Source organism: Mustela nivalis (genome assembly GCF_964662115.1).
Source record: "Mustela nivalis genome assembly, chromosome: 8".
Classification (NCBI taxonomy): Eukaryota; Metazoa; Chordata; class Mammalia; order Carnivora; family Mustelidae; genus Mustela; species Mustela nivalis.
In genome coordinates, this window is record NC_139027.1 from 134,599,930 (window position 1) to 134,614,028 (window position 14,099).

At 47.6% G+C, this 14,099-nt stretch overlaps 1 protein-coding gene across 3 annotated transcripts in view; it reads right to left on the reverse strand.

The window, feature by feature from the left end:
- Positions 1-3,377: 3,377 nt before the first annotated feature.
- The window catches only part of ZFP64 (ZFP64 zinc finger protein), an 87,421-nt gene continuing 76,699 nt past the window's right edge, over positions 3,378-14,099 (reverse strand). For all 3 annotated transcript variants that reach the window (XM_082744951.1, XM_082744950.1, XM_082744952.1), the window contains 2 exons: positions 7,414-7,665; positions 3,378-4,656 (listed from right to left, as the gene is read on the reverse strand). In XM_082744951.1, coding sequence (XP_082601077.1) covers positions 3,947-4,656; positions 7,414-7,665 — 962 coding nt within the window. In that variant the 3' untranslated portion in view covers positions 3,378-3,946. The remainder of the gene's footprint in view (positions 4,657-7,413; positions 7,666-14,099) is intronic.

The window sequence follows — 14,099 nt, forward strand, 5'->3', positions numbered from 1 at the left end:
TTGGACAAGTGCCATGGATGTTAGATGTCAAAAGCAGGCAAAGACAGGCCCAGCAAAGCCCTAGATAAAAGAGTTGTGTGCTGAACACCCTGGGCATTCGGGATCTGAGCCACGTGATTCCCAGGAAAGTCCCCTCCAGTGTTAGGAGGCTGCTCAGGGCAGAGAACACTCGTGACCCAGGGTCTCTTTCCAGGTTTGAACTTGGCACAGGCTACTCCAGAGCCACCATCTCCCAGTCCCCTTCACGACAGCAAGGCTGGAGGACCAGCCAGGTAACCAGGTGAGTCTAGTGAAAGTTTACGTACAGCTTGCTGGCAGTGTTAAGGGGAAGGGGCTTGGCCTTTTCCACCTGGTTGGAGCTTAAGGCGGTGCCACCTTGGGCCACGTGCGGAAGATCTAGAGGGGGAAGACAGAAGCCAGGTTCCCCAACATCAGGTCGCAGTACTAGTTCTTGGTTATTTTCCAATCTGTCTCCCCCAAAATGAAACAAGATACAGGCAAACAGGTAAGCCAGCCTTGGTTTTGCTTTACAGCAACTGATTTGATCATGAAGCCAAATGCCTGCAGTGGTACATTTAGAGGAGCAAACAGAATCCGAGTCTCTGGTTGGATGTCAGCCACAGAGCTGGGGCTTCCCACTTCCTTCCTCCTCAATCCCATTAACTTCTGTCAAAAGGCTTCTTTGGGACTGTCCACACCACACTGCTCAATTTATTACTTCAATAAAATTTTTCTCTGAGACCCAGCCTAGCAGCTACCCTGTCAGGGGCTGAAACCCAAATCTGTTCTAGAAGTTTCTTTACCCTTCACACGGTTTCTGCTTCTGGACAAGAGGCAGGGATCAGGGTGGGGTGGGTGAGACAGTTCCTGCAGGTGCCGAATAGAAAGTGGTTCCCCGAACCTCCCTGATCAAGGTCAGTAGTTTAATGCAATTTTACGTGAAGGTAGGATCCAATTCTGCCCCTGAACAGCTGGCCTCAGTTCCCAGGCCAACTTCTAATGCTACTTTGCAACAACAAAGTGACTGACCTGCGGGCCACAGTTTGCCAATTAAAATATTTCTTGATTATGGAATTTCTGGTGCCCTAGGCAAAGGCCTCCCCTCCCTTGCCCAGTCCCAGCTCTGGATTGCATTGGGAGAAAGCAGTGAACACAGGTTAAGTTCTCAGCATAATGTCTGGCTCCAAGTAGGGACTCCTGTTGCCACGGCAACAGAAAAAGGCTCATCTTCAAGAAAGAAATGAAATGCAAGGACAAAAAAAATCATGCTCTGTAGTGCCTAGACGGCAGCGAGAAACTGTAAGCAGGAAAGAACATAAGGTCATCTTGATTTCTGGACTCTTCCCTGGGATTTTAGAGCCGGGGAATAATGAATAAGGGTCAGAAGGACTCCGTTTTCCCTAATGCCTAACCTTGTTGCATGAAGCAGCCCCCCACCTTGATGAGACCAGGACATTTAGCATCCTCAGTATCTCTTTCCCACATTTTCAGCCCACGATCATTCACCCTGTTGCTTGCACTCAACAGTCCAGCTCAGGGGTCCGCAAACTAGGCCTTTCACATCATGGCCTTTTTCGTAAATAAAGTTTTATCAGCACACGGCTATGCCCATTCGCTTACCTACCATTCCCGGCTACTTTAGTTACAGTGGTAGAGGTGAGTAATTGTGCTACAACAGTAGAGATGAACAGAGCTGAATCATTTCATCAGAGACAAAGGCCAACAAAGCCCAGAATATTTACTATCTGGCCCTTACGATCTGGTCCCGGTGAAGTAAAACTGCTCACACACTCAGTTTCCCCTTTCAGACCCACACTGACCTTGCAAACGGAGGCAAAGAAACTTGGCCTTTCTGGTCTGCACCAGGTCAGCAGCCCCTTAGCCAACCCGGCTGTTCCCCACAGTTCTGTCACTATCTGTATATTTAGAGACTCATTCTAGAAGGGTTTACTCTTCCACTTCCTCAATTGTTTTATAAAGTTTTATTGGAACAGGTAGGTTCATTGTTTCTCTTATAGCCTATGGCTGTTTTTGAGCAAAAGCCAGAGTTTCTCACAAGAGAGATGTTATGGCCCTAGAATGCCTCCAGTATTTACAGAGTGGTCTGGAACTCTTTGCAGACCTTTGCTCTATGGGGAATCCAAATTTGCCAGGTGATACAGAGGGCGGACCAGAGACTCACGAAGTCCATACAGTTGGAGGGGGAAAAAAACCTTCTAAAAAGGCTTTTCCTGTTTATCTGAAGAGCTGTGACAGGAAAAGTTCGAGGGACGTTTATATGATTTCTATCTGTGGGTTCCCACTTGAAAGGTCAACAGCCCACTTGCTACTAGAACAGAAACACGGATAAGAGTCATGACAAACAGAGGTGACAACAGAATCTGTACCATGCCCAGGCATTCAGTCACCAGACACTCCCGGACCTTAGAAAACAGTTCCAGGGGCGCCTGGATGGCTCAGTGGGTTAAAGCCTCTGCCTTCGGCTCAGGTCATGATCCCGGGGTCCTGGGATCGAGCCCCACATCGGGCTCTCTGCTCAGCGGAGAGTCTGCTTCCTCCTCTCTCTGCCTACTTGTGATCTGTCAAATAAATAAAATCTTGAAAAAAAGAAAACAGTTGCAAAGCAAAGATTAATTCTATCATGGGTTTCAGACATCACATTCTCCTTACACCGAGATCTGACAGTGTATCAGTCATTCACCCGCTGCCACCCTCCAATCAGGTATGTTCAAACAACAGAATTCATAACGAAATAAGCTACACACCTCCCATAAGTGAACTACGTATTCCGTCGTGTACAATCTATAGAAGTTTCCTCGTCCTTTTCCTCCCAGTCTACCAAAAACAATGGATTTACACGTTTAATGTGATGAGGGCATGTAAGAATTTCTATTACTTGTACTTGAAGAAAAGATGCCGAACAACAGAACAACCGTGGGTAAGTTACATACCCACTGGCACTCCAGAGCCTCCTACGTTTTGGCCAAAGTAAAACGTCCGCCTATAAGAAGTTTGGATTTTCATTTGTTGGTTCGGCGAACACCAAATGCTGATTGGGATGAAAGACCCTCAGCTCTGCCTGTGTCCTGCATCACATGTCCCGGAACCAAGCCCGGGGCCCATGGGTGCCCCAGGTCTTTTCTATACAAGCACAGAAATGCAGCTTCGCAAGGCACAGGAGTGGGCTCAGCTACTGTTTGCTTGATCTTTGGCGCCACCTTCAGGTCAAACTGCATTTCTCATCTCCGTGGCACTCAAGACCGAGAGAATCCTGCGAGCGTCTAGAACGCGATCTCGAATCGGGTGGCCATGAAGAACCCCACTGCATACCCACTCGAATGGAAGGAAGCAAAGAAAAATGAAGCATTCCCCTTACCTCATTCTACAGCGCAGTCTGCCTTTTTATTATAAGACAATGATAAAAGGAACCACATGAACGCGTAAGGCAAACACTCGTCACCACCACCCAGGTTAAGAAATAGAACTTCCCAGAGGCCCCCAGGTCCTCCACGGAGCGTACCCCCGCGGCCGTCCTAACCATTCCCACTATACACATCAGGTTAGTCCCCCACGTGGTCTAAATAGTTTCGTAATTCCATCGCAGGTGGGTCAGTTTTAGGATCGGCCTCCATCACGAAACCATCCCTACGGGACGGAGGGGTGCGCGACGGACCTCCCCACCCCACCTTGGAACCACGGGGTCAACCTGGGGAGCCGACATTTGGAGGGGAGACAGCAACGGGGAGGGGAGCCTCCACCGAGCTGCTTTGGCGTCAGCTCTCAGGCCGGTGACCGCAGCCCACGACCTCGAGGCCAACTTTATAAAGGTGGAGCATTCCGTCCCCAGAGCTGGGGACACGGAGTCTGGCTCAATGGCGTCCCCTCGGAGGGCTGCACTGCAGCGTCTGTCCGGCGTCCGGCCAGCCCACCAGCCTCTTCGGCTGAACTAGAGGCACCGGCCGGGCTCCAGGGACGTGTCCAGCTGCCCCGCGGAGACCAGGGTGCCCAGCTGCCCCGAGGCACTGCTTTCGGGCGGGAACGTGACCAAGTCCGAGTTCTTGTTCTCGCTCTGCTCGTTGTGCTGCTTCTTATGGCATCTCAGAGAGTCGTCCCTGACGAAGGAGGCACCGCAGGTCTCGCAGCGGAAGGCCCGCTGGGTCACTATTTTGGCCACGTGCTGGGAGCCGCTCCCTCGGGGCCCTTCCTTGCCCTGCGGGGCCTGGTTCTCCGTTTTGGTCTCGTCCCTGTGCACCTTGTCAATGTGCTTGGCCAGGCTGCTGGGCCGCTTGGTGTCGAAGCTGCAGAAATCGCACTTGAACGGGCGGTCCTTGCAGTGCACGCGGCTGTGCACGCGCAGGGCCGCGGCGCTGGAGCACGAGTAGCTGCACTCGGGGCACTTCTCAGGGTGGTCGGCCTGGTGCAACCGGCTGTGCTCCAGGAGGTCGGCCCGGTCCCGGCCCTGGAAGGAGCAGTGCAGGCACTTGAACGTGTGCTTGATGCGGATGTGAGACTTGAGGTTCGCCTTCATGGTGCAGCGGACATCACAGAACTCGCACTTGAAAGGCTTCTCCCCCGAGTGCACGATCATGTGCCTTTTCAAGTCCGAGCTGATTTTGAACTTGGCGCTACAGAGCCAGCACTGGAAGGGGGTGTCCCCTGACAATGGAAGGGGCGTTTCCATTAGAGCAGACAAGGACAAGCAAAGAAGTCCCCTCCCCCCTCCAAACATGCATCAGAACACCAAGTGCAGAGAGAGTTGGGTCTTTGGACTCCAGCGACGGGTAACTCCCTGACACCACCACTTACCATGTACGGTAACTTCTTTTATGCTCACATCAACCTTATGAGTGGGTCCTATGACCCCCACTGAGCAGATGGGAAAATGGAGGCTTCAAGGTCAAATAGGAGGGATTTGAACTCAGGCACCAGGGCATCCTGGCCTCTTCGTGAGGCCACTTTACTTTCGACTCTAGCTCTCATTTAATCTAATACCCCAGAACTGGACATGGAGGAGGTACGGTTTTGTTACAACTGCTGTAAATCAAACCATGACGTATTACCGACTCCAGTGTTTACGCTCTATTACGTCAACTGACTGGCTTGTATTCCTGAAGTCTCATAGTTACACAAGACTGAATTTTATATACAAAATACAGGAATACGGCAGCAGGTGACCAATTCCTGAAAATCCACGGCCTCCTCTGTACTCTGGAGCGCTGTTAAGGACTTTTAGTGCCTTTGGAGGTCACTACCCTAACAACTGTCCTCAGCTGAACATAAGCAAAGATGATCTCTCTTACCCTACACGTCCAGCCTCTCCCCACTGCTGGGTGTGTATTATATTCCTCTAGCATGAACCTTCTACGTTGGGTAAGAGCCTCCTAACTTTTAGTCCATCAGCCTGAGAAGTTTCTTGAGGATTCCCTCGTCTTTACCATACTACCTCTTCCTACTTGTTGGGATTTTGACATTTAAGTTCAAGAGCATTTGCATTCTGGCCAGTGAATTCCCATGCTTTAACGAGTTGTTTTCAGTGTTAGAATCAAACTCTATTTTAGGACTGAGTATAGTTCATTCACTGGAGGCAAATACTTCACCAGAATTCTGCACACTTTAGAGGGTCACGGTCACCCCTGGGCCATTTGACAATGGTGTCAGCATCAAGGTCACATTATTTCTCTTATCTTACATGCTCATTTTGGGTCACGGGTTAGCTTTATTCTTGATGGGACTATGCATTCGGGGGAAAAGAATCTTATCATCATCTCAAAAGTCACCCAGTCTTTTAATTATGGAACATTGTAGATGAGATTTCTTGTGGATTTTGAGTTTTTAATTCACTGAATTTCCTTTTAAGCCTCAACATAGGAATCATCCTCATACTTTCCTTTACTGAAACCTGTTAGCAATATTCAAATGGACATCGGATAGGCCACATTTTGTTTTCTCCCTGGAGAAGAGTTTATCTTCAGTAACTGCCACTAGCGTGACACCTGGAAGTTTGATTTATTATTTTTTTCTTTTTTCTTTTTTGGTTTACTTTCTACTCATACACTTCAGGATACTGGTATACTTCAGTTTAGCTGGGTATAGAATTCTTCATCCGAAATCATTTCCCAGCTTTGAGGGCACTATTCCACTATCCCCCTAGAAGCTAATACCACGGGAGAAGATTTTCTAGGTTTGACTCTGCCCATCCACTCCATCTGTCCTGCTTGGCATCCTTTCCACTCTCATGGCTCTTTAGAATCAAGATATTCTTTCTTATTTGATTTTCTCACTTCTGTTTCCCCCCCCCCCTCCCCAGACCTGGCCAGTGGCCAAAAACTTCCAGTTTCTTATTCTTTCTTAGTTATCCAAATCAGTTTTTTTTTTTTCTCTTCTTCTAGGCTCTGGAAAATTTCTTTGCCTTTGTAGCCAGCAACTTCAGTTTTAATTCATACTTCGTTCTCACTACCTTTTCATGGGACTCTTCTTGGATGCAGCGTTTCTGCTAGTGGGTAGATACCAATTAGAACTGAAGAATTCTTGTTTATGACCCAAGGTATTCTGCTAACTCCAGGATTTGTTAGATTTGGGGCATCTTAGACCACTCGTCTCCTGCCAGTGATTCATAATCCATAGGGGACATTTAGATTTAGAAAGAACAGACCAGATTAAGGACTAGGTAGAGGCGGCCACAGGTTTTACGTGCTACTGGGCAGTGTGGGCCATGTTGCCAACAGGCTTTCGCTTCTCCTCTGAACTCTGTGGCCTTGGCAGTCTACGTGCCAGTTCTGAGTCCAGAGCTCTCAGGGTAGTGAAACATGGGTTCAAGAGGCTGTGAGGGAGCCACAGAGTTGGGAGCCATTTGTCTGCTGGAAGAGTTTTTTTTTAATTTTTTTAAACTTAGTTTCAGATGTCAGCATATCCCATCTGCTTGCCTTCTTCTACGAATTCACTGGACAACCTCATTTTCTGAGCCTTATGAGCCCCCAATCCCCACTTCTCTGTGCCTCGATAAACTGGTTGATTCTATTGTTATTCAGTGGGGTCTTACAACGGAAGAGAAAGCTTTTGGCAAAGTCTGATTTCTAACACTAGAAGCCTGTGATTTGTAGGTCCAGTCAACTAATCCTGCTACATTTCAGAATTCAGCCATGTGATCAGTTTACGTGAAACGACTGAGACACCTCGTTTAGACGTCAGGCTTTTGAGAGACATCCCTTGCTTCCCTGTTGTGGCCTATGTTGTCGAGTTAGGAAAAAACCGAGCTGTCAGACTTTCACGTTTTACGGAACATTGGTTGTCTGGGTGAAAAACCACAGAAATGCCAACTCCTTTACATTTGACCACCAAGTCCTCTCGGTTGCTTGCATTTTAGCGAGATGGAGGTGAAGAAGTAAGGCACAGGTCTCTGGGCCAAGGACCTACCTGTGTGGGACCGCAGGTGGACGGTGAGCTGGCTGGAGTTGCGGCTGGCGTAAGGGCAGAGCTGGCACTTGTAGGGCCGCTCGTCCGAGTGGATCCGCAGGTGCTTCTTGAGGCTGCTGCTGTCTACGGCGGCGTAGTCACACAGGTGACACTTGTGGGGCTTCACGCTGGTGTGGCAACGCATGTGCATGGTCAGGTTGTCTTTCCGGCTGAAGCACTTGTCACAGAACTCACACTTGTGGGGTTTGTCTCCTTCAAACACATAAGGAAGATTCAAGGTTTTAAGGGTTTCTCTGTTAAGGTGACTGCAAAGAGATCGGACCAAGAGGGTAGCCGGGGCCGAGGGGTCTGCCTCTTCCTTCTGTCCCAGTGCCCAGATAGGAAGATACTGGAGTATGTAGTTCAGCGCGTTGGGAAACGAGAAGGTGTGCTAGTAATGGATGGCTCACAAATTATAAAGAATCGTAAGGAACAGGTAAGATCAGGGTGAAGGCCAAAAATCATAGGCCAAACCCTGTCTGGGGAAATGGAGAGTCGTTACAGAAATCCTCAGGATCAGATACAGGGACCTTGGAACAGCTTTCATGGTTCGCACCGAGTGGTCAGGTTGCCTCCTCCCTCAGTTGTACCAAACCATAGCAGCAATGATTTTAGAAAATGAGGGTGCTTACACCACAGAAACAGTGCAAAGCCCTCAAGTAGTTGGAGACACTCCAGAGAACAGAACCCCATGGCCAGAGCATTTCCTCCAGTGTTCTGTCCCTCCCCTACAACCATTCCAGAATAAAAAAGTCTACCCAATAACCAAATGCTTGGGGGAAAGCCAGAACCAGGAAGACACACCCAACTCAAGAAGATGAAGATCTAAAAGCAAATACTTTTCATCCCCCCCCCCTTTTTAAAAAAGATTTTATTTATTTATTTGACAGACAGAGATCATAAGCAGTCAGAGAGGCAGGCAGAGAGAGAGGGGAGGAAGCAGGCTCCCTGCTGAGCAGAGAGCCCGATGCGGGGCTCGATCCCAGGACCCTGAGATCATGACCTGAGCCGAAAGCAGAGGCTTAACCCACTGAGCCACCCAGGCGCCCCTCATTTCCCTTCTTAAAAAGATTTTATTTATTTATTGGACAGAGAGAGACATATAGTGACAGAGGGAACACAAGCAGGGGGAGTGGCAGAGGGAGAAGCAGGCTTCTCGCTGAGCAGGGAGCCCGATGTGGGGCTCGATCCTGGGATCCTGGGATTATGATTTGAGTCAAAGACAGATGCTTAATGACGGAGTCACGGAGGTGCCCTGGTTTTCATTTCCATAGTAATTCTTATTCTCCTGGGACTCTCAAGATTCCAAGTTGATGAGCGGAAAGGATGTCACAAAAAGGACTTTGAAGATGGAGCCCAAGAATCTCCCAGAAGGCTGCCCGAAAGGGAAAGTACAAGACACGAGAGCCAGCTCTAGACGGTCCAAGACAGAACAGAGAAAACAGGTATTTCTCAACACAAACGACAGTCCGGAGTCTTCAGATAGCTTATCTGCAGACAGGGAGATACAATTTCAGGAGCCCACGAAGGAGCTCTTACAGTTTCAGAAAGAAATGCTCAGATCAGCATGTAACTCCTCAGACAAGGGAAGCAGTGTCTGCAAAGTTCTAAAGAAGTTACTTAAATAGAGTCCGATACTTGAATTAGCATTCCGTGGAAAGAGAAGAGAAAGCCAGCTGATGACTCAGAGCAGCACACTTGAACTGTGCACATCAGAGAAAAGGAAGTGGATAAGATGTGGGATATAATCAAGTGGAAACTATTGCTTCCAAGCCACAAGAGAACCATACAGAAAGGCAACAGAACACAAGTAAAAGTCAAGCTATATATAAGTAAGAACAGATTTAGTTTCCCTGTTAAAAGCTTTAACATATTTTAAAAATCAGCGTAATGCTCCTAAGGTACATAAATATTTTAGGAAAATGCTAAAAGATAGGAGAATTGAATACTGGATAAAATAGAGAGCCACTAAAAAATACATACTGAAAAGATAAAAACAAATAGATGTAACTCAAACTTATGAATCTGATATTGTTTCCCAAAAGGTTTTTCAAAAGTCAGGGCATATTTTAAAACAGTTTTTTAAAAAGATTTTATTTATTTGACAGAGAGAGAGAGAGAGATCCTAAGTAGGCAGAGAGGCAGACAGAGAGAGAGAGGAGGAGGCAGGCTCCCCGCTGAGCAGAGAGCCCTATGTGGGGCTCGATCCCAGGACCCTGAGATCATGACCTGAGCCAAAAGCAGAGGCTTAACCCACCATACCACCCAGGCGCCCCTTTAAAACAATTTTTAAGAAAATCAGATTACAAACTCTCTAGAGATGGGCAGGGAAAGCTGTGTGTGTCAAAACTTTTAGCCTACCCCTGTTTTCAGAACAGTGTTTGTAGACATAAGTTCATTTTTAACAAAAGGCTGGAGTGAACTATGCATTTCAATCAATTAGAAGAAATCAAGATATACAGCTGTTGATCCACATAAACAAAATAATGGTTAAGAAGGGAGGTTTGCTCAAGATACCAAAACTCTAGGGTCTTCGAGCTCAGCACCACTGCCCTTTTGGCCAAGTAATCCATAGGCTGTCCTGAGCAGCAGATTCACCACTTCCCACTGGACACCAGTAGCACCTCTAGCCCGAGTTTTAAGAGTCAAAAGGTCTTCTGATTATTGACAAATGTCCCCAGGACCGGGGGGCCGGGGGCTGGGGGACGAGACTACCTGGTTGGGAACCATTCCAAGAGACAGTGGACGAGAGAAAGGGGACCACAAATCCAATCCATTATGGCCTAAGTAGAACTTTGCCCCGATAAATGAGGACTTGATGAAGTGGATAACGTTCTAGGAATATACCCAGTTACCAAGTGGGAACCAGCAGAAAACTGATCAACGACAACTCAGGTTGCTCGGTCAGAGGTACACCCCCCACGTATACTATGTACAGTTGGAGTATTCACTGTCCCCTTTGCAGGGGAACTCTGCCTCCAATCCTAGTGACCACAGGCTTGGGCATGCGACCTGTTCTGCCCAGTGAAACAGGACTGAAATGGAGGAATCACTCTCAGGCTAATCCTTTTAAGAGCCGGTGTGTGGTTCACCATGGTTCTCTTGCCCAGCTGACGTGTAACATTCCAGATCAGGCTTTTTTTTCCCTTTTTTTTTTTTTAGCTTTTGAGAGCGCAAGGTGGGGGGTGGCAAGGGTGGGGGGGATGCAGTGCACGGTGTGCCCATGGGGAGTGGAGAAGGAGAGGGAGAAGCAGTCTCCAGGGACCCAGACCCTGATCCCAGAACCCTGAGATTATGACCCGAGCCAAAGGCAGACACTTAATAGACTGAGCCACTCAGGTGCTTCCCCCGACTCAAGATCAGGGGATTCTTAATTTAGGGTTTGAGGATAAGATGTAGGAGATCCAAGACCTTACATGGGAAATTACATTTTTATTTCTACTACCTCTAACTGGAATTTAGCATCTACCCATCATGTAATCAACAACCCGAGACTCTGGTCAGTACACGGGAGCCACGTTCACACCCACCAAGCACACTTGCGGTTCTGAAGGGTCCTTTACGTTAATCACTACGGCACGATTAAGAGGACCTGGTAGCTGGTCTGCTAACATTAAACTTGGGGTTTTCTTTCTTTTTTTTTAAATATTTTATTTATTTATTTGACAGAGACACACTGAGAGAGGGAACACAAGCAGGGAGTGGGAGAGGGAGAAGCAGGCTTCCCGCCGAGCTGAGAGCCCGATGCGGGGCTCGATCCCAGGATCCTGGGATCATGACCTGAGCTAAAGGCAGACGCTTAACAACTGAGCCAACCAGGTGCCTCAAACTCGGGGTTTTCTTAGTGTTCCTGCATATCCCTATCATTTGGGGCATGAGGGGGGTGGGCTCATTAAAATGGGTTTTTAATGAGATTTGGGATATCACTGACCTGTCATTAAGGTATACAATGTGGTGATTTAATACAAGTATAAGCTGAAAACGGATTACCAACATAAGGTTCATGAACACCGCCTTCACCTCAGATAATCACCGTTTCTTTGTGGTCAGAACACTTAAGATCTACTCTTGTCAGGACAGACTTGGAAGTCGCTACCTGAACAGCTGGCGTGCCGTACATCAGCCTCCTAGAACTCCTTCATTTTCCAGCTGGACGTTGGTACCCTCTGACCAACATTCCCCATTTCTCAAGTTGAACTTACAGAAACCGAGGAAAATGTAGTTCATGTCAGTGCGGCTGGGTTGGCCCGGAGATTCGGGGTTTCTAACAAGCTCTGGGGTGAGGCTGTCTGGTCTTTACCACACTTAAGGTAGCTGGGGTTATATGTATTAAATACCACATGTTTACTACTGATAGAATGTGTACTGAAATAGAGTTTAAGGGGCTTTAATTTAAAAACATCCCAGAAAGGGCCTATAGGGTTCACAAAATTGCCAGGAGTCCACTGCAGGAAAAACCGGTCAAGATTGCCTTTATCTGGCAGGTTCCAGACAGAGGCTGCTCCACTGGCCGGGGGACGTCCCGGACAGAAGACAGCACAAGGCAGAGTGGTGACGGACTCTGGAGGACACTGAAAGGGACTGAGCCGTCTTCATTTGTCCCGGAGATGGACATGGTCCTCACAGCCTAATAATCTACACTGCCTCCATCTGCTGAACAAGTCAGAAGCAGAGAGCAGTGTGGGCGCGCTAAGTCCGCCGGGAACAGTGATTCACGTTCGAGTAATGGTCCACGGCACAGCGGAAGGAAGGCCCCCACTTATGCATGACCAATGAATCCGGATTCCCGGGCTAAATGAGGACAGAGGATAAAAGACAGCAGTAGTGTGAGTCCCTCTCCTTTACTAAGCTAAATACATGCATGAGCATCTTAACACATTTAGAATTCAACTCTTGATTAAAAATTTTCATCCAGGATAAACTGGCATTTGGGATATAGAGAGGAAATGCAGTTTTAGAATAAAGGTAATTAACCCCCCTCTAGGGCCTGGTTTTCCAGGAGGTCTCTAATGTGAGCACACTCCGCTTTCTCACCTTCCCCCCGATAAGCCCGCAGCAAGCCCTCACTCTGGGCACACAGGCCGCATGCCCTCCCCCACACGTAGCCTCCACCTCCACGGTTCTCAAAGTGCAGTCTGTGAGTGCCTGGGGGGTACCCCAGTCTCCTCTGGTCGAGTTTGTAGTCAGAAGATCTTCATTCTATTAAAAAGATGGGGATTTTCCTTTTCCATTTTGACCTCCACTCTGCTGTGGGAACACTTGGGCAGAACCACACATGCCTGAGCATGAACCACTAGCCGCTCCTCCTCCCAATCCCACCAACAGGCGGTGGCACGGAGTTTCCTCCTGGCCATGCCCTCCCAGGGAACCCAAAGCCAGTTTCACGGAGGAACAGCCTTCCCAGCAGCAAAACCTAGACCTTCTATTAAATTTCTCCCTCCTGAAGGGTTTTTTTTTTTTTTTTTTAAACACGGGGTCTTGAAATGGGAAGGGTACAGACCAAAGCACACGGTTGTACCAACAGGCCCTGGTGAGTTTTTCAAATTTGGGATTTGGTGAAAATCTCCTTCAGATTGAGCTATGAGAGCCTGTCATTTCAGGGAAGACTGCCTACAGTGCTGCAGCAGCAACATCTCAGCTCTAATAAAGTTAGGATTTCCGAACCTCTATTCCCTACCCTGTGTGTGCAGCTTTCTTTTCAATTTTTCTGATGAGATTGGGAATATTAATAAGTGATTTTTTTTTTTTCCTATTGTAAGACGGGTCAACGTTAGGAAGGATTATGTACATTGCTAAACCAGTATTTTCCAAGTGGCCAATGTAGGACAAGTTAAAAAAAAAAAAATCAAGCATGATTAAGAGCCATTCAGAAAGTAAACAGAACATTGGATTTTATCAGTTTGAAAAGTTTGTGGATATGGCTCCAGATTCTATATAGCAACTGAGCCTTAAGGAACTAACCTTGGGGCACCTGGGCGGCTCAGTCCTCATCTGACTCTTGGTTTCCGCTTAGGTTGTTTTCTCTCGGGTCCTGGGCTTGAGTCCCGTGTCCAGCCCTGCACTCAGTGGGTAGTCTGCTCGAAGATTCTCTCTCCTTCTGCCCCTCCCCCCGCTTGCACGCTCCTTCTCTAAAATAAATCTTTAAAAAGTTAAAGAATCTTCCCTCTGTTGTGTTTTGGTAGGATATTAAAAATTACCGGAAAAGGCTATCCAAAATATTCCATTCCAACCACACGCAAGGCAACAGATTTTCTTCAGATGCTCAAAACACGGCAATGGACTGTATGCTGGTGGGAGAACCCAGTTGACTTCAGGAGATTTGCAAAGGTCTAGATAATACCACTGGTCACATTTTTGGGGGCAAGTAGTTACTTCTCATGAAGTACTGCTATAAGGAGCTTATTTTTTTTTTTTAATTTTTAATTTTAAGTAATCTCTCCACCCAACGTGGCGCTCAAACTCACAATCGTGAGATTAAGAGTTGCCAACCCTACCGCTTGAGACAGCCGGTCACCTTGGCTTACTGTTATTTGTAAGTGCATACATATTTGAAAGTTCGGTTTTAATTTTTGGCACAGTAACTATACATAAAACACAAACTTGGGGTGGGGGAGATCTCAATTTTTAGATGTAAAAGGATCACAGCA